The sequence below is a fragment of the Tasmannia lanceolata genome, unplaced genomic scaffold (genome assembly GCF_043159265.1).
Source record: "Tasmannia lanceolata isolate RefF3 unplaced genomic scaffold, GAP_Taslan_0.1 ptg000004l, whole genome shotgun sequence".
Taxonomy (NCBI): Eukaryota; Viridiplantae; Streptophyta; class Magnoliopsida; order Canellales; family Winteraceae; genus Tasmannia; species Tasmannia lanceolata.
In genome coordinates this window covers 5,758,390-5,776,936 of record NW_027518681.1, presented here as the reverse complement: position 1 = coordinate 5,776,936, position 18,547 = coordinate 5,758,390, and the positions used below count along the sequence as shown (strand labels likewise).

The 18,547-nt window shown below is 38.6% G+C and overlaps 2 protein-coding genes across 3 annotated transcripts in view; both read right to left on the bottom strand.

The window, feature by feature from the left end:
* Positions 1 to 6,946: 6,946 nt before the first annotated feature.
* On the bottom strand, positions 6,947 to 9,264 carry LOC143876124 (uncharacterized). 2 transcript variants are annotated; one of them, XM_077377774.1, is made up of 3 exons: positions 8,497 to 9,264; positions 7,919 to 8,009; positions 6,947 to 7,764 (listed from the first exon to the last, which is right to left on the bottom strand). In XM_077377774.1, exons 1-3 carry the CDS (start codon positions 9,007 to 9,009, stop codon positions 7,262 to 7,264), a joined length of 1,107 nt encoding a protein of 368 aa, XP_077233889.1. In that variant the 5' UTR covers positions 9,010 to 9,264; the 3' UTR covers positions 6,947 to 7,261. The 2 variants fall into 2 exon arrangements, with proteins under 2 accessions (XP_077233889.1, XP_077233888.1); XM_077377773.1 differs by having other exon boundaries at positions 7,898 to 8,009; positions 8,497 to 9,261.
* A 3,860-nt stretch (positions 9,265 to 13,124) lies between these two features.
* The window catches only part of ZCF125 (P-loop containing nucleoside triphosphate hydrolases superfamily protein), a 28,702-nt gene continuing 23,279 nt past the window's right edge, over positions 13,125 to 18,547 (bottom strand). Inside the window, exon 19 of the mRNA XM_077377772.1 lies at positions 13,125 to 13,813. Coding sequence (XP_077233887.1) covers positions 13,373 to 13,813 — 441 coding nt within the window. The 3' untranslated portion in view covers positions 13,125 to 13,372. The remainder of the gene's footprint in view (positions 13,814 to 18,547) is intronic.

The window sequence follows — 18,547 nt, the reverse complement described above, 5'->3', positions numbered from 1 at the left end:
TAATTTTACGGGCACAACCAATTGATGTTGTGTTCCATCACATGGACGGTTTGGATCAACCTATAAAGCCACACAATTTCAATCTTACCCCCCTCCTTTATGCTTTTTAAATAAAAAATCTATAGGGTGGTCTTAACCATCCGATTTAAGAGGAACAACATATTATGGAAACCCCTATAAATTGGAGGGCTAGAATCAGCTTATGGAAATGATTTTTGGGGCACAACCTATTTATGTTGTGTTCCATCACATGAACGGTTTGGATCAACCTATGATGTTGTCCGTACAGTTCTTTGTCGACCCGTGTATCGTACGGGGTTTTTTACTAGTGTGTGTGTGTGTGTGTACACACGCTCGAGCGTACCTAAGCTTAGGTACGCTCGAGTGCCAAATCACATGGGTCCCACATTTTTCGTGGTGATCCAAACCATTCATTTGCAAGGCCCCATCATAGATAGGATGTGTACGAAGAATCAGGTCCATTGAATTATCCTAACCCCCTCCAAAAGTAGGGGCAAAAATGGGCAGATTTGTGGACAAACAGAGTCTGTCCATTTTGACCTCCACAAATGGATGGGGTAGGATGATCCTATGGGGCTAATTTTTTGTACATACCCCATCTATGTAAGGGCCTTTCAAATGAATGGTTTGGACCATCCTAAAAAAGTGGGCCCACATGAGTTTGAGGGACTCGAGCGTACCTAAGCTTGGTGCGCTCGAGTGTACAATCCTTTTCCTCTCTCTCTCTCTCTCTCTCTCTCTATATATATATATATATATACTAGTAAAAAACCTCGTGACAAAGAATTGTACGTACCACATCATAGGTTGATCCAAACCGTCAATGTGATGGAAGACAACATCAATAGGTTGTGCCCGTAAAATCTTTTCCATATGCTGATCCTAGCCCTCCAATCTATAGAGGTTTCCATAATTAAAAAAGCATAAAGGAAGGAGTAGGATTGAAATTATGTGGTTTTAATGGGTGCCTTTGTTAAAAAGCATAAAGGAGGGGGTAGGATTGAAAATATGTTGGTTGAATGGGTGTCTTTCTTTAAAAAAGTCAAAAAAAGTGATGTGTAATTCTCTTAGAATTTTGGGAGAAATTCAAATAATTCTTTCCTTTTCTCCCAAAATTCTAAGAGAATTATACAACACTTTTTTGGACTTTTTTTTATCAAAGGCACCCATTCAACCCACATATTTTCAATCCTACCCCCTCCTTTATGCTTTTAACAAAGGCACCCATTAAAGCTACATAATTTCAATCCTACCCCCCTCCTTAATGCTTTTTTAATTATGAAAACCTCTATAGATTGGAGGGCTAGGATCAGCCTATGGAAATGATTTTACGGGCACAACCTATTGATGTTGTGTTCCATCACATGGACGGTTTGGATCAACCTATGATGTGGTCCGTACATTTCTTTGTTTGCCCGTGCATCGTACGGGTTTTTTTACTAGTATATATATGTAGCAGAAGACAAAAGGAGAAAATTATTTGAATTTCTCCCAAAATTCTATGAGAATTACACATCATTTTTTTTTACTTTTTTAACAAAGGCACCCATTCAACCCACATATTTTCAATCTTACCCCTTCCTTTATGCTTTTTAACAAATGCACCCATTAAAGCCACATAATTTCAATCATGCCCCCCTCCTTTTATGCCTTTTTTAATTATGGAAACCTCTATAGATTGGAGGGCTAGGATCAGCCTATAGAAATGATTTACTAGTAAAAAATCTTGTACGATGCACGGGCCAACAAAGAACTGTATGGACCACATTATCAGTTGATCCAAACCATCCATGTGATGGAACACAACAAAAATAAGTTGTGCCCGTAAAATCATTTCCATAGGCTGATCCTAGCCCTCCAATCTATAGAGGTTTCCATAATCTGTTGTTCGTCTGAAGGTGCCCGGAATTTGTAAATATTTTTACAGGTGTGCTGAATTCGTAATATCCTCAAAAAATTAATAGGGAAAAGTGGTTTTTTCATAATTATCATATTTTGATACCTCTTCTTTGTAGTTTTTTTTCGTAATTGTCATATCCAGGTACCTGTTGTCCGTAATTTCCCTCCCAAACTTTACTCTATAATGATTATTATTGCTAGCTTCTTTCTTTACGTATTATTGCTAGCAACCTTTCAAGAAATAATATTTTCATGCAGTTTTTCATCACATCTAATAAGACAAATCTCTGAATACATACAATTACAAAGGATGGGAGAAGCATAGCGTTTGGAGAAGGTGGCTAGCAAATCAAGATTCGAAATTACCAGCGAGGTGTTAATGCCACAGATTTTGCAAATAATTCTGAACATTCATACATTTTTTACCCTCACATAGATAGTATGTACAGATATGTGGCGAGGGCAAAAAACGGTAAAAATCACCCACATTGACGTGTTAAATGGACAAAATTCTCTCCTTTTCTCTTATGCTATATATATGTATATATATATATATACATATATATATATGTATATATGTATATATATTTATATATATATACATATATATATATACACACACACACACACTAGCAAAACACCATGTGCGATGCACGAGCTGACATATATATATATACACACACACACACACACACACACTAGCAAAAAAACCCGTGCGATGCACAGGCTGACAAAGAATTGTACATACCACATCATACGTTGATCTAAACCGTCCATGGGATGGAAGACAACATAAATAGGTTGTGCCAGTAAAATAATTTCCATAGGCTGATCCTAGCCCTCCAATATATAGAGGTTTCCATAATTGTTGTTCCTCTTGAGGTGCCTAGAATTCTTCAATATTTTTACAGGTGTCCTGCATTTGTAATATCAAACTTTCCGTAATTTGACCCGCACATAGTGAATAAGGAAAAATAGTTTTTCCGTCATCGTTAGGGGTGCAACTTGGGTCTGAACCCGACCCAACCCGAGGAACCCATATTTTCCGACCCAACCCGACCCAATCCGATTTCCAACCCGACTGGGTTCAACCCGATCCAACCCGATTTGCAATTTCCTCAACCCGACCCAACCCGATTTCCAATTTGGGTTGGGTCGGGTCAGGTTGACTTGATTTGATATGGTACCAATTGTTGACCACCTCAATTCAAGCCGGGTTGTTTTGGATTTTGAGAACCAATAATCAGTTTTTAACTCACAATCGGTTCTCAAAATCCAAACCAAATAGGGACTAACAATTAACAAAGGAAAATGTTATCCGCACTACTATATTTTGATGATCACAGTCCTCACTTTATTAAAGTACGGTATGGCCCGCACCATAGGATTATCCAAACCGTCCATTGTGTACTATGGAGACTATTTCAATGTTGAAAAAGGAAAACACATATACATAACTTCTTCAGATGGAACCCAAATTCAAGTTTCGGGTTGCCTGGCAGCCCAACCCGACCCGACCCGACCCGATTTCCAATTTGGGTTGATTTTTCCCAACCCAACCCAACCCGATTTGCGAAAAAGGTTAACCCGACCCAACCCAAATTCGGGTTGAATCCGTTGGGTTCGGGTTGAACCCAACCCGCGTGGGAACATCTAAGTAACAACGATGGTTTCAAATTATAAATAGTGTTAATGTCCTCACTACCATATTTTATAATGGCACTACTCACCGTATTTTGATTATCGCACTCCTCAGTTTATTAAAATGTACGGAATGGCCCGTACCATAGTATGATCCAAACTGTCCATTAGATGGGCCACTGCCTACATAGGTTGTGCCCCAAAAATAATTTCCATAGGTTGGTCTGAACCCTCCGATCTATAGAGGGTTATAGGTTGATCCAAACCGTCCATGTGATGGAACACAATATCAATCGATTGTGCCCAAAAAATCATTTCCATAGGTTGATCCTAGCCCTCCAATCGATATAGGCTGATCCTAGCCCTCCAATCGATAGAGGTTTCTTGTTCCTCTTCAGGTGCCCGGAATCCGTCAATATTTTGCAAGTGTCCGTCATGAGTAATATAAAGTAGTTCTTTCGTCATTGTCATATGTCTTCACCTCCTCATGGTAGTTTTTTTCCGTAATTGTCATAGACAGGTACCCGTGCCGGTACTTTTTGTATGTAGATTACGATTTTACCCTCAAATAATTTCTCATAGAGATAGATGTTGGATATCAGCAAAGGAGTTAATGGTAAAAGAGTAATGCTGACGTGTAAATCCCTGATAAAAGGAAAAAAAAATTCTTTTTCCTCCCGCTATATTGTAGTAGATCGATGTGTGTGAATGTGTGTGTGTGTGTGTGTGTGTATATATATATATATATATATATAGGGGAAAGTGATTGTGAGCGGCCCCTCATATAAGCTTATATGAGGTGACCGCTAAAAACATGGTGGGCCCACATTTTTGGGGTGATCCGAGCCGGTCATTTCATAGGCCCTGACGTAGATAAGGGGTGCCCAAAAAATCAGCTCCATAGAATCATCCCAACCCTTCGTACTATGGAGGTGAAAGAGGGGGAAAATGAACGGGTAAGTGGGCAAATTTATAGCCACCCATTTTCCCCTCTTTCACCTCCACAATTTGAACGGTCGGGATGATCCTATGTAGCTGATTTTTTGGGCACCCCCTATCTAAGTCAGGGCCTATCAAATGACCGGTTCGGATCACCTCAAAAATGTGGGCCCACGATGTTTTTAGCGGTCACCTCATATAAGCTTATATAAGGGGCCGCTCACAATCACTTTCCCCATATATATATATATATATATATATATATATATATGAGGAAAGTGTTTCTAGTCCGGCCGACTAGAGATCATTCTCTAGTCCGGCCGACTAGAGATCATTCTCTAGTCCACCACCAAAAACACATGAGTCCCACCTTATTTGGGTGATGCAAAGTATTCATTTGATGGGCCCTGACATACAGACGGTGTCCACAAGAAATTAGCTTCATAGGATCATCCCAACCCTATGATTTGTGGAGCTTAAAATGGACGGCTATAAACCGCCACAAATCTATCCATTTTTTAACTCCACAAATCGAAGGTTAAGAAAATCCTATGAAGCTGAATTTTTGTGGACATCCTATATATGATGAGGCCTATCAAATGAATGCTTTAGATCACCACAAAATATGTGGGACTCATGTGTTTTTGGTGGTGGACCAGAGAATGATTTCTAGTCGGCCGGACTAGAAACACTTTCCTCTATATATATATATATATATATATATATATATATATATATATATATATAAAATGGGAAAATTGGGTCATCACAAGTTTATTTAAAACCTTATAAATTTTCAATTTCCTCGAGCCATTAAATATCCTATATATTTGACGTGGCCACATCTTCCGGCTGATATGGATAAAGATTTGGAAAGTTTCTCAAGAGTCCGACACATACATGAACTGGGTTAAGTTTTTTCTTTATTCTTTTTTCCACTTGGAGTAGAAAAAGTTTCTTTATTTAGTTTATTTGTTCTCATCTTGTAGTAGGGATTAGAGCTCATTTTTATTATAGCTATTCGTAAGTTTTAGACGAACATGGCCTGTTGTCTGTTCTTATAATTTGAGTCCATAGGTTTAGAAATTAGAAAGTAGAGTTTTAGTAGGAAAGAGACTTGGGGATTTATAAAATGCCTAGGTGCAAGGGATGTTTGCACGTTTACACTTATTTTCTTAAGATAAATTTTTTTCTTCTTCTTTCATGTTCAGAAAAAGTAGATTTTTACCTCGTTCTTCGTGGATTCGTAGAATAACCCTTCATGGATTCAAAGGTTTATCTGATCGGAGGTCGATGGCAAGCAACCCCGACTTGTTCTTCGCGGTTATGACTACACCAACATGTAAATTTCTTTACATCTCTTAAATATCTTATACAAGTAAATTTCTCTAAAGAGAAATGATAAACTAAAGCCATCGCAAAAACTATCTACAAGGGCGACCCCATTGGTTCATCTTAATAAAGTTCATTTATAAGGGCATAGAAAAGTATAAAAATGACAAAGAAAATACTAACTTAAATGAACAATATAAATGCACCCTTTGTAGAGATTGACCAGTGGGGGGCGCTCTTGTAGATTGGGTTTTTGCAAAGGCACCCTTGAGTCTATCATTCCTCAACTATTAAATATCTTAGAGTATAAATTTTTATAACAATTAAATACCTTACAAGTTTAAGCTTCAGTTGTATTTCTATTTGATAAAAATATAATCATAAAAGCACAAATTTTTCGCACTCCCAATGTTTTAGTGCAAACACTGCGTGTCATTTTCTTGTAATATTGTGTGAAGATAATTTCTGATGCATCCAATGAGACCCTACATCGTTTAAGCCATGACCCATCCATTTGAATCTTTTTATTTTATTTTGTTTTTTATTCACATGTGCAATGATCAAAAGGTGAAGATGGGTTATACATCGAAATTCAGTATATAAGTTCATACAAAGTGTTAAAGTATAAAAGAATAAATAAGGCCTTCACCAACAGCTTAAGCTTTTGGAGTAACGGTCTTTTCACATAGTATCCGAGCAAATGGTCCTGAGTTCAAACTTCCTTGATAGCAAAAATCCATCCTTGATAGCAAAAATCCACATGTGATGGCTAAACCCCAAAGACGGACCACATGTGCCACGTGTAGGCTAACCCTAGAAAAAGGGGCCACACGTGAGGGGAGTGTTAAACTATAAAAGAATAATTAATAACGACTTCTCCAACAGCTTAAGCTTTTGGAGTAACTGATAGTTTCACACATAGGACAATTCCCCTTGTCCTCTTCATGACATTTAATTATGATGGTGCTAAAATAAGTCTTTCCTTACAGGCTGGTGAGGAATGTTTATTTTCTTTTCTTTTCTTTCTTTTTTCTCTCGGATATGGACAATTGATCGTATTTGGACTTTCATGTAAATGAAAACAACATGGGAGGAAATAGAAACAAGTTACAAGTCTTAAAGTTACCCCACATTGTATATATTTCCACCCTAATCAGTTACCTTGATATTTCACTTGAATCATCCATTGTGATATCCTCACAGCCAAAAAACAAAAAACAAAAACAAAAACAAAAGTTACAAGAACAAACATCAGTTTGTATTCCTCTCTCTCTCTCTCTCTCTCTCTCTCTCTCTCTCTCTCTCTCTCTCTACAAAAGTAGGTTCTCTGGAGTTTCTGGGGATAAGGAAATATGCCACTATCAGTAAATCCCCATATTTCCAAGTCAGGTAAAATGAAAATGGAGGAAAATGATAACATGAGCAACAATTAACAGCATCTCTCCAATGCAAAAAAGTCTGAAACAATCTCATCTCTTATATCTTCAAAAATTGCATCTCCTATCTCAATCCCTATCTGTTTGACCTGTGGATGAAAATGCCTCCATTCTTGTATTGAGTTTGAGAAATCTGATTTTATAAGGTGGGTTATATTTGTTACATCCCCTCCTTGTTTTCCCCATGAACAAATCTGATCAAAGATTGTCTTTCCAAGCAACTCAGGCCCCAAAAATTCATCAAAATTCCACCTTCCTTTCCTACTACGACTCTCCACCACCTCCTTCACACAGTCAATTAAAAGCTGATTTGTTTGTTGTGATACCCTTTTGGCTTTCAGAAAAGAAGAGCAACACTTAAGAAGCTCCTCTGGTTTTGCAACCTCAATACTTTGTTTCTCTTCAAGTGAATGCAAAAGAAATTCCCACTGAGGAGCTGAAAGTATGGTTTCTTCTGAGGGGTGTTCTTCTTTGCATGCTCTAGGACAAAATTGCACTGTTTTTAAAAATAGCACAAAAAAACAAGAAGAAGACAAGTTAAAGAATTATAATAAGATAAAAATAGAGGATTGGAAAGAGAACTACAATTATTTACTGTAAATTTCTGCAGAGAGCTTGGAAAAACTGACTCTGGTTATAGAGTGGAGAACCTTCATCAGAGGGCACTTCTAGTACTGACACAGGACTGAGTTGCTTACAATCTTCCATGTATCCCCATTGCACTTTCCTATATGTAGCAGCCTGTTAAATTTGTCAGCAAAAAAAACCCATGAATTTCTAGTGATGTCAAATAGATTAGAACCACTGTTTCAAAACACGGATGCAAGTCAAAACATGGCCAAAGCAAATCCTAGTCAACTCGGCACGACCCGGTCGAGTACTTGGTTGACGCGGTTGAGTACTCGGTTAATGCGGTTATAACTTGGGGGAGCCAAAGGAGTTTTGATTGACTTTACAGGGAAAAAGGCAGACTTGGACAATGCAGATGCAAGTCAAAACGTGGCCAAAGCAAATTCTAGTCGACTCGGGATGACACGGTCGAGTACTCAGTTGACGTGGTCATTACACGAGAGAGTCAAAGGAGTTTTTATTGACTCTATAGGGCAAAACAGGGACTCGGACACTAAGGTAAAAGGGAATCAACTTGGGGGAGTCCACGGTGACGCGGGAGAGTTATATAACTATGATTAGAACAAAAATAAAATTAGAAACAAAAATAAGTACGTACCTTTTCTTTCATGGTATGCAGTTTTGGAACTCTGAAAGCATCTGTTGAAGACAAAGAGATGTGACTCTTTTGGGCTGAGTGAGATTCATCCATATCACCATCAGAACATGAATCAAATACCGTCGCGCTACTAGCAGTGGAAAATCGATCCAATTCCACCACTTGGGTCTCTCCCCCCAAATCAGAAACACTAAATCTTCCATTAACAGAAGCTTTATAATCACAATTAGGCGCCTTCCTGTTCTTACCCGAAACAATCTTCGTAAGCACTGATCGTAAGATCTTCGAGCAATTTATAATCCTTACTCGCCGCTTCCTAAAACTGTAATTGCACAAACTTTGTACATTTTGACATGAATCACAAGGCCAAAATCTGGTTCTAGACTCTGAATTCCATCCCTTTCTCGAGTTCCCTTTTTCGAGAAGGTAAACATCTAGAAGAAAAGGCTCTTGTTGCTCCTCAAGAAGCTCATGAAGGCGCCTGATGGGTTTTGATCTATGAAAAGAGGCCATTAGACCTGCAAGTAGAATTGTTTGGAACAGATGACAGAAAAGATAAAGTGTATTAATTTAAGCAGTGAGAGATGGGGTTGAGTATTAATTGAGATAGACAATGCATATCTGTCAGTTTGAGACAGAACAATGAGAGAGTTTGGAGATGGAGGATTGAACGTGAGAAAGGAAGGGAGATTTAAATAAACATTTCCTCAGCAAAAAGTCACATAGAGCTCAAGCTAACATGTAATTGATGAGTATCTGAAGATTGTTATGACTTTATTTTTGTTGGTCTGTGGGGACCTCTCTCTCTCTCTCTCTCTCTCTCTCTCTCTCTCTCTCTCTCTCTCTCTCTCTCTCCATATCATATAATATTTCAAAGTATACATATATATTTTGGTCCCCCCCAATTTTTGTCCTTTTGTTATGGGCACCCATAACTGAGAATGGGAATGGAAGCAAATTAAATCTTTCTCTTTTGCATGGGTTTTGTTTGGTGGCCGTTCAGATGAACCTTACCTTTTGTTTTACATGGTAGAAAAAGACATGACTCCATGCAATACTTTAATTAGTATGATATCCTCTTATGTAACATATCATATGTCTAATACCAGGAATCCCTCCACTATGTTTCTGCTTTATGGACACTAAACCCATTTTAAGCTATTTTAATCCACCACTTTCTGTTAATGACACCCTGCTAAGAGGCTGATAGTACCTCCAAAAAATTCAATCATGTGGGTTCCACATCTCTCATAGTCTAGAAAAGAATTGGGTAAGAAGAGGTCAGAAGAACATCTGGGGAAAAAATGTTAAATTTTTTTCTTATTTGAGGAGAACATTGTTTTGGGATTGGGCAAACGTGTTACTGTTTTAAATCACATATAGGTACCGACTGATATTTTGGAAAAAAACAAAGCAAATAATACTTCTTAAATAATTATTTTCCTTGGCTCTCCTTTTTCCCCTTTTTCCTCCTATTAGCTTTTCTTGGCACATTGAGTCAGATAAATGGCTCTTTATATTTGGAAGAGGGCTTTATTCACAAGGAAATAATATTTCCACCCATTCTTCCAGCATTTCCACCCCCTCTTGTTTGTTTTTTTCCAAAAAATTGGCAACAATTCACCTCCTTGTGTGTTTTCTTTTCATCATTTTCATCAGAAGACAAACAAAAGGGGGTGGAAATGCTGAGAAAGGTCCAGAAATATCATTTCCCTCATCATTTGCACCCCTTTTCTAATGGTCTTTTTTTTCCTCCATATATTCGGAATAGGTATTTATTTGCAAATAAGGAAATGATATCTCCACCCATTTTCCAAGCATTTTCACCCCCTCTTGTTTGTCATATTCCTAAAAATGGCAACAATTCAGTATCCTTTTGAGTTTTCATTTTCTTCATTTTTATAAAAAGACAAACAAAAGGGGGTGGAAATGCTAAGAAAGGTCTAGAAATATCATTTCCTTCTGCATTTCCACCTCCTAATTGTCTTTTTATGAACATGAAGAAAAACACAAACAAAAGAAGGTGCAAATGCTGCCAGTTTTAGGAAAAGGTAAAAAATAGGTGTAGAAATGCTGAAAAAATGAGTGGAAATATCATATTTGCCTGACCTTATATGGAACCATTTACAGAGGGTGTGAAAAGAAAGCAGAAAGTGTCCAAATTCTCACAATTATGGTACAAGAATTGTTACAATGGATGTGCATACTTTCTCTTATATAGAAATGATGGAAGGGAAAAATGACCCAAATCATTCATCTGCTAAGCTTGCTATAGATGGGACATGAAGTATTAATCCTAACCCTCCATTTTGTCTACTTTTAAACAGTGGGGATAAACTGATGGAGGTGAAATATGGGTTTTCAATGGAGGTCGAGGATGAAGGTAAACATGCAGCCAAAAAATAGTGGGACCCATATAATTGGATGGTATAAACCATTCATTTGCTGGTCCAACTCCCATCACTGGTAGTGCCCCAAAAATCAAAACCCATCAATTTGTAAAGATTTATATACTGTGAAGTCCATTTTACACCAAATATATGAGAGGATTAATCATGGTATGGAGAAGATTTATTTGGGGCATGGCCTATCTACAGCGTGGATCAACAAGTGAATGGTCTAGATCCAATCATGAAGGCCCGACTTTACTTTGGCTTCACCTGTACCGACAGGTACTACCACCAAAAATAAATAAAAATTGGAGAGACATAATAAAATGTTTCGTGTTCATGAATAATTTTCAATAATAAAAAAAGTCAGTGTCTGTGTCTATACATAAGGGTGTCAATTTTGGCTCGGGCTCGGAGGCTCGCTCGGCTCGAAAAAAGCTCGTCTCGAGCTCGGCTCGAATCCTTAACGAGCCGAGCCGAGCCGAGCCGAGCCTAATTTAGGCCAAGCTCGGCTCGGCTCGGCTCAGCTCATTAAGAATTTAATATATTTAAATATATATATTATATATTAATTTATACATTAAAAGGGTTGTCCAATGAGTGAAAAGGGGGGGCAAAATATGTCACTTCATTTTTGGAACCCCATTTGTTACTAGGACCACCCCCCATAGTGTAAAAAAAGTAGTCAAATTACACTAGTAGGGCTGTCCAGGGAAGATGAGGGGTGTGAACATAATATAACCCGAGCTCGGTAAGGCTCGCGAGCCTGGCCGAGCCTGACCGAGCCGAGCCGAGCCCGAGCCTGGTTCGAGACCGAGCTGAGCCTAGCCGAGTTTTTGAGCTTAACGAGCCGAACCGAGCCTGGCCAAGCTCTGCTCGTTTCGTTTCGTTTACACCCCTAGCCATACATGATCTATAAAATCCCATTGATTAGACAATTCATGTTAAAGTGGAATTTAATTCCAAGTGAATTATTTTCCTAACTACTTGTTTAAAGTCCAAATACATGGTGTCTAGAATTGCCAAATCTGTGATTTTAGTGGCCCATTATAGTCCCACTTGCACAGCTTAGCTTGGTTTAACTCAAGCCATACCACCCTCCAAATAAATAGAATTTATTTCTTTTATTTATTATAATGGCAATCTTCACTTTATGGAACAGTCTTTTGATTGGCTGTTGATACTTGATAGTAGGGGTGAAACTCAAGGCCGTGTTGGGTAGGATTGAGGCCAACTCTAGCCCAACCCGAGATAGCATTCAGTCAACCCTAACCCAACCTAAGCCTCGGGTCGAGGATGGTCAACCCTAACCGACCTGCCTCTAAATCTATCAACCCTAACTTGACCAGTCCAAGTGTCTAACCCTGTTTTCTTCCAAATTGTATATCAGGTTGGGTTTGGGTAGCTTAGGACAAAAAAAGAAAAAATACCCAAAAAAAATACATAAATTTTGAAAATCACGATAAAATTAGAAGACAAGGTCGAGCTCGGGTTGCACTCAACCCTAACCTAACCCGAAAGTAATAGCCAACCCAACTCAAGCGGAGCCGAAATAGGGTTCACCCGTAGTTGATAGCTTTTTGGAAGTTGTCACAGGCACCACCAGCTAAACAGAAGAGTGTAGAATGGACAGAAGTGACGTTAAGAAAACAAGGTATGGAAGAGAAATGGTCGTACTCGTAAAGATACTTACCACACAAAAAAAAGCCAAATAAAGCCTAAAATGATGACAAAAAAGGCACATCACTCCTTGAAAAGGACTCAAAGATTCCAAACACTACTTGAAAGAGAATTTCTGAAAGCAAAATAGAAGGAATTTACAGAGGTGATTATTTAATCTTCAAATGATAAGCATTTCTGAGCCAAATTCCCAAATCTTGTATATTTAATCTTCGAACGTTGGATCTTGACAGTGAGTGTAAACCAGTGTGTAAAGATAAAAGCCAAACAAAGCCTAAAGAGATGGCAAAAATGGCACATCACTCACAGACTCCAAACACTAGAAGACGAGTTTCTAAAAGCAAGAAAGAATGAATTCATCCATGAAAACAAAACGTTTTAATATTCTGAATCTTTCATCGAAACCCTAGGCGCTCAATTAGACACGTATTGGTGACCAGAGTTGGAAAAATTTAGTGAAAAAAGGGAGATAATTCTGTCTTCAATGCAATCAAGAGGATTGATTCTGATACAATTGTAGTGGCTACATCTCTGTTGTTAGCTGAGAAAGCTTCAATGGAGGTCATAACTAAAGGATTAAATTTAGTATATAACTCTCATAAATAGGATCTGATCAAAATAACTTTTTTCTGTAGGATCAGACAAGAATAACTAACATTTATTACATTACAGGAGAGCATCATAACTGTTTTTGAACAGAGAGGTTCAGAAAGGTAATTCATTGCACGTCTGCAACAAAGACACACACCATGACAGACCTTGTTAGTTGTAGGCCTTCCATTGAATAAAGAGAATATCATTTATCTTCAGTACCCACAAGATTTGGGTATCAGAATTGCAGGTGATGCTCTTAAATTCTCAATTTTAGCTTTGAATTCACCATGGAAGGACATGAATAAGCTTTGGCGTCGAGAAAAAGCCAAACCGAATTGTTGGACCTCTTCTTCAAGTTCTTTTCTTTTCTGCAACACCATGGTTAGATCCTTCAAAATCTCTTCATTTTGGGCAGTGAGAAGTGCAAGATTTTGGGAAGATGTGGAGAGTGTTTGATGCAAAGAAGCTCTTTCTTCTTTCAAAATATTGCACTCTCTTTCCAAGTTGCACTCTCTTTCCTTGGAAGCCTCTAAAAGCTGGATATTAAGGTTGCATTCTCTCTCCAAGCTGTGACATCTTTCTGTGGTAGCTTCAAGTTCGGAGTTCAAGTTCTTTTTCCAATTAGCATTTGCTTCTTCCCCAAAAGCCAATCCCTTCACCAAATCCAGTACTTAAGCTCAACACAATAAAATCATATTTTCGAAGGAAAGATGACCATCTTAACAGAACACTACAACCAAGATCAACCAGCATAACTCCAAGAGTGAAATATACAGTAATAATCATGCATATGCATATCGCGATAATGCACGAGTGTTAATAACCTCGTGGATGTGTAATCACACGCAAGCATACTACCAGCACACAACATTGCAGCCTCAAGCAATCGGTGGCGTTCATGTGAGTACATCTTCCACATGGAATTTCCAGTAAGCAAGCAGTATTAATGACAAATAGTATATGGTATACAAATTGGAAGCTCCATCAACTTGTTTACTAAGTTTAGAAGAAGACTAATCATCATGCTCATTTAATCAAAGACTCAAACCAATGGAGGAATCCCCAGCCTCTTTCAGAATAGAGACATTTCTCTATGCCCTACTTAATTGCAACTGGTAATGTGATACCAAGAAACTAGAATGGTTAAGATTAGATATGCCAACAGATAGATGGTTGTCATTTGTAGGACGGGTCAAGCTAAACAAAATCGACGATGTTGAAGGAAGAAGGCAGAAAACAAATGTATAGGCTCTATACACCATGTACTCCTAAAAAATACAACTAAAATGGCCATTGATGTCTTGGGTGTGCCTAAGGACATCTTAAAAACTCCATTCATTTGATAAAAGTTAATTTCTCAGTACATTAATATAACTTATTTGCAAGAAACAGAACAAGGGGGGTCATGCTAGAGATGTATCCGAGTCAAAAAGAGCAGAGAAAAGGGAACTAAAACGACAAGATTGTGCCTCAGATCATCAACACATGGCGAGAGAATTTGCCCAATTGAGAACCTCTTAGGGTCAGTTCGATTGTGATCATGGATTTAGATTTCGGGCGAAATCCGAAATTTCGGATTTCAGTCGGGACCGAAACCGAAATTTGCCGACATTTGGACTTTCGCAAAATACCAAATTTCGGTCCGAAATTTCGATTTAATGTAATTAAAAAAAAAACTGTTAAAAAATTTAGAAATTAATTAAATAACATTTTTTAATTATTACCGAATTTCGGCCCGAAATTTCGGATTTCGCCAAAATTTCGGATTTCGGTAGGGTCCAAAATGGGTACCGAAACTGAAATTTAAAACCTTGGTTGTGATACTTGCCGGATCCCACAGAATCTCACCCTACTTTCGGACAAACTCACGTTGAATGGGTGTTCTGTTGGATTCAAGCGTGTTGTTAATTTTATTTTTAATCCTGCATGGAATCCCTGTCAGGTATGTGACAGGTGATTTTGGGTATTTCTACCCAAAATCCATCTTATCACAATCTTCCCATCCTGCTCCTCGCCTCCTCTCCGTCACAATCTCTCGCGACTCATGGTTCCTCACCTCTCGTCTGCAATCTTTTCCTTCAATGGCATCTCTAAAATCTCTATCCGAACATGTTCTTGTTTCCCTCTTATACTGCTATCGATGCCTCTTTCTTACGCCAAGGTTTCTGCTTCAGCGACAAAAGACAACATCCCGAAGTCAGAATCTGGGCCCTTGGATACCCGACCTCTGGGATAAGTAGCCCTCTCTCCGAAATCATCAAAGAACACTGTTCGCAATAACTTTCACGTGCATCAAAAAGAGAATCACACATAAAATGTATTGAGATCAAATTTCCCTTTTGCGAGAAGAGGTTTTATTCATTTTGATAGGGATCGTACCCGGCTCTATTGGTCGTTAATTACATTTCTTGAAGAAAGAAAATACCTCTGATTATCCATCAAGAGATTCTCTATCTAAATACAACTTTTGGTTAATTATCCTCAATAAAGAGGGACTTTTCAAAAAGATTTGATTTTTGTTAACAGATCCTTTCGGATGGAATTTCTTCGTCCTGGGGACTTTCTTCATCTTCCCAAACTTTCTTCATCCTTCCTTTGGGGAGCCGTCATCTTTATCATCCTTCTCCTGAAGGAGAAAGGTCTTTCCCTTTAGGGAGTTTCTGGGAGGAGATCCTAGAGGGACCTTTAGAAAGTCTCTGGAAAGAGACTCCAAAGGAATTTTCTTCCGTCTTTTTGGAGAACCTTCATCTTTCTCCCGGAGGAGAAAGGTCTTCCACCTTTAAGGGAGTCTCTGGGAAGTAATCCTAAAAGGACCTTTAGAGAGTCTCTAGAAAGAAATTCTAAAAGAATTTTCTTCTTTTTCCTGAAGAAGAAATGACTTCTTTTGGGAAATCTCCGTCTTTATCTTTTGTGGGGAAACTGCCGTCTTTATCATCTTTCTCCCAAAGGAGAAAGGTCTTCTCTCTTTAGGGAGTCTCTGGGAAGAGATCCTAAAGAGACATTTAGAGAGCCCCTGGAATAGATTCTAAAGGGATTTTCTTCATCCTTCTCATGAAAGATAAAGGACTTCTTCTCTGGAGAAAATCTGCAAAAGAAAAAAAAAAGGAAAAAAAACTATTAGCCAATAATCTTTTCTCACCTTTCTCTCTTCTCTTTTTTCTTGTTGAATAACATGTAGGGGTAGTGTAGGTATTACTTGTAGTCTTAGGAGTATAGTAATCATTGTACATTGGATGCCCTATTTGGGCCTATATATACATCATTTGCATGAGGAACTCCCTCTAGTGGAGATTCTCCATCTTCTTCACTCATCTTCTTCTTCCTCTCTTCTAACCCTAATCTCATTTCTCGCATGGTATCAGAGCAAATATCCTTTGGGAGGGGTAGAAGGAAAGTAGAAGGGTATATCATCTCCACGCCATTCTCTCTCTCATCTCTCATATCTCTCTTTGCCTTTACGCGTTCCTCTTTTATTTTTCCAAAAATCTCTCCTCATATCTCCCTAATCTCTCTCTCTCGGTATTCTCTCCCTTTCTCGCAACTCTCTCTCACGCATCTCTTTTTTCCCATTGGTGTTGTCAAGTCCTTCTTGGACGTCTTCTTTTCGTTTCAAGTTTAAGCCGAAGAATGTTGTCTAGTGTTGTCATCTCTTTATTTCCATTGTTTTCTATGTCTTTTGTGTTGATGCCATCTCTTTCTTTACATTGTCTAGTACTGTCTTCTATGTTTTCTTATGTCTTTTATGTTGTTCTTCAAAGGTGCACACCAAGTGTTTGATAAAATGTTTAAGAGATGTGTAGTGCCTAGTTTGTCTTCTTCAAGGCGCACACCAAGTATTCGATGAAATGTCCAAGAGAGGTGTGGTGCCTTGTTTGTCTTCTTTTTTCTTGTTACAAGTTGAAGGTATTCGACCTTCAACTTGAGGAGAGTGTTGTCATTTTCTTCTTGGAGTTGTTCCTTTTTTGCTTGGTGTTGTCTTCGTATTGTTTCTTGAGGGAGTGTTGTCTTCTTATCTTCTTGTCGACCTTTCTTGTCTCGTCATTTCCGGGCTCATATAGCTTCGCCCGAGGGGGAGTGATGTTGTGCTCCCTAGTCAGTCTTTGTCTTCTAGGCTTTATGCCTTATCCCCTCTTTTCCAGGCGATGGCTTCCATATCCATCATTGGTCGGCTCTCTTACAGGAAAGACTTTTCCTGCCGACCTCCCTTTTCCGAGTGATGATGTCCCCATCGTTTGTCGGCACTTTTCAGGCGACGATGTTCATGTCGTCGACCTAGTCTCCAGACGATGGTGTCCCCATCGTTGGTTAGTTTATCTTTTCCCTCCTTTTTCTCCTTGTCTTCAGGCAACGATGTTCATGCTATCGACCTTGTCACCAGACGATGGCTTCCTCATCGTTGGTTGGTTATTCTCCTTCTCTCCCTCTTATCTCCAGATGATAGTTTCCCCATCGTTGGTTGGTTATCTTCAGGTGTCCCCGTCGACCTTGTCTCTAGACGATGGTGTCCCCATCATTGGTTGGTTATCTTCAGGAGACGGTGTCCCCGTCGACCTTGTCTCCAAACGATGGGGACACCATGGCATATACACTCGAGTCTGAGGGAGAGTGTTGAATAACATGTAAGGGTAGTTTATGTATTACTTATAGTCTTAGGGGATAGAAGTCATTGTACATTGGATGCCCTATTTGGGCCTATATATACATCATTTACATGAAGAATTCCCTAGTGGAGACTCTCCATCTTCTTCACTCCTCTCCTTCTTCCTTTCTTCTAACCCTAATCTCATTTCTAACACTTCTGCTTCTCCTTTCAGGTAGCTTTTTCTCCCCAAAAGATCCGATCCCTTTTCTCGAGGATCTTCCTGTATTTATAGAACTCTCTTGAAGTAGTTGGTAACTACCACCTCACCCCTTATTTGGGCCTATATATACATCATTTACATGAGGAGCTCCCTAGTGGAGACTCTATATCTTCTTCACTCATCTTCTTCCTCTCTTCTAACTTTAATCTCATTTCTAACACTTTTGCTTCTCCTTTCACATAGCTTTTTCTCCCCAAAAAATTCGATCTATTTTCTCAATGATCTTCCTATATTTATAGAGCTCTCTTGAAGTGGTTGGCAACTGCCACCTTACCCCTTATCTCTCAACTTCACGATCTCCACTTTCCCTTTTGTGGGGAGTTACGTAACTCCCTCTTTTTGAAAAGTGGATGACTCATTTCTTCCTTTTGCAAGAGTTATTCTGTTCCATAAAATTTATGGATTTCTTTTCCTTAGTTGTGGACTCTTCTTTTTTGTTTTCTTTTTTTAATTAAAGCACATTAACTTTGTTTTTATCCATTTTACTTTTAGGGAAAAACATGTGTAATCACTCCTTTCCTCTTT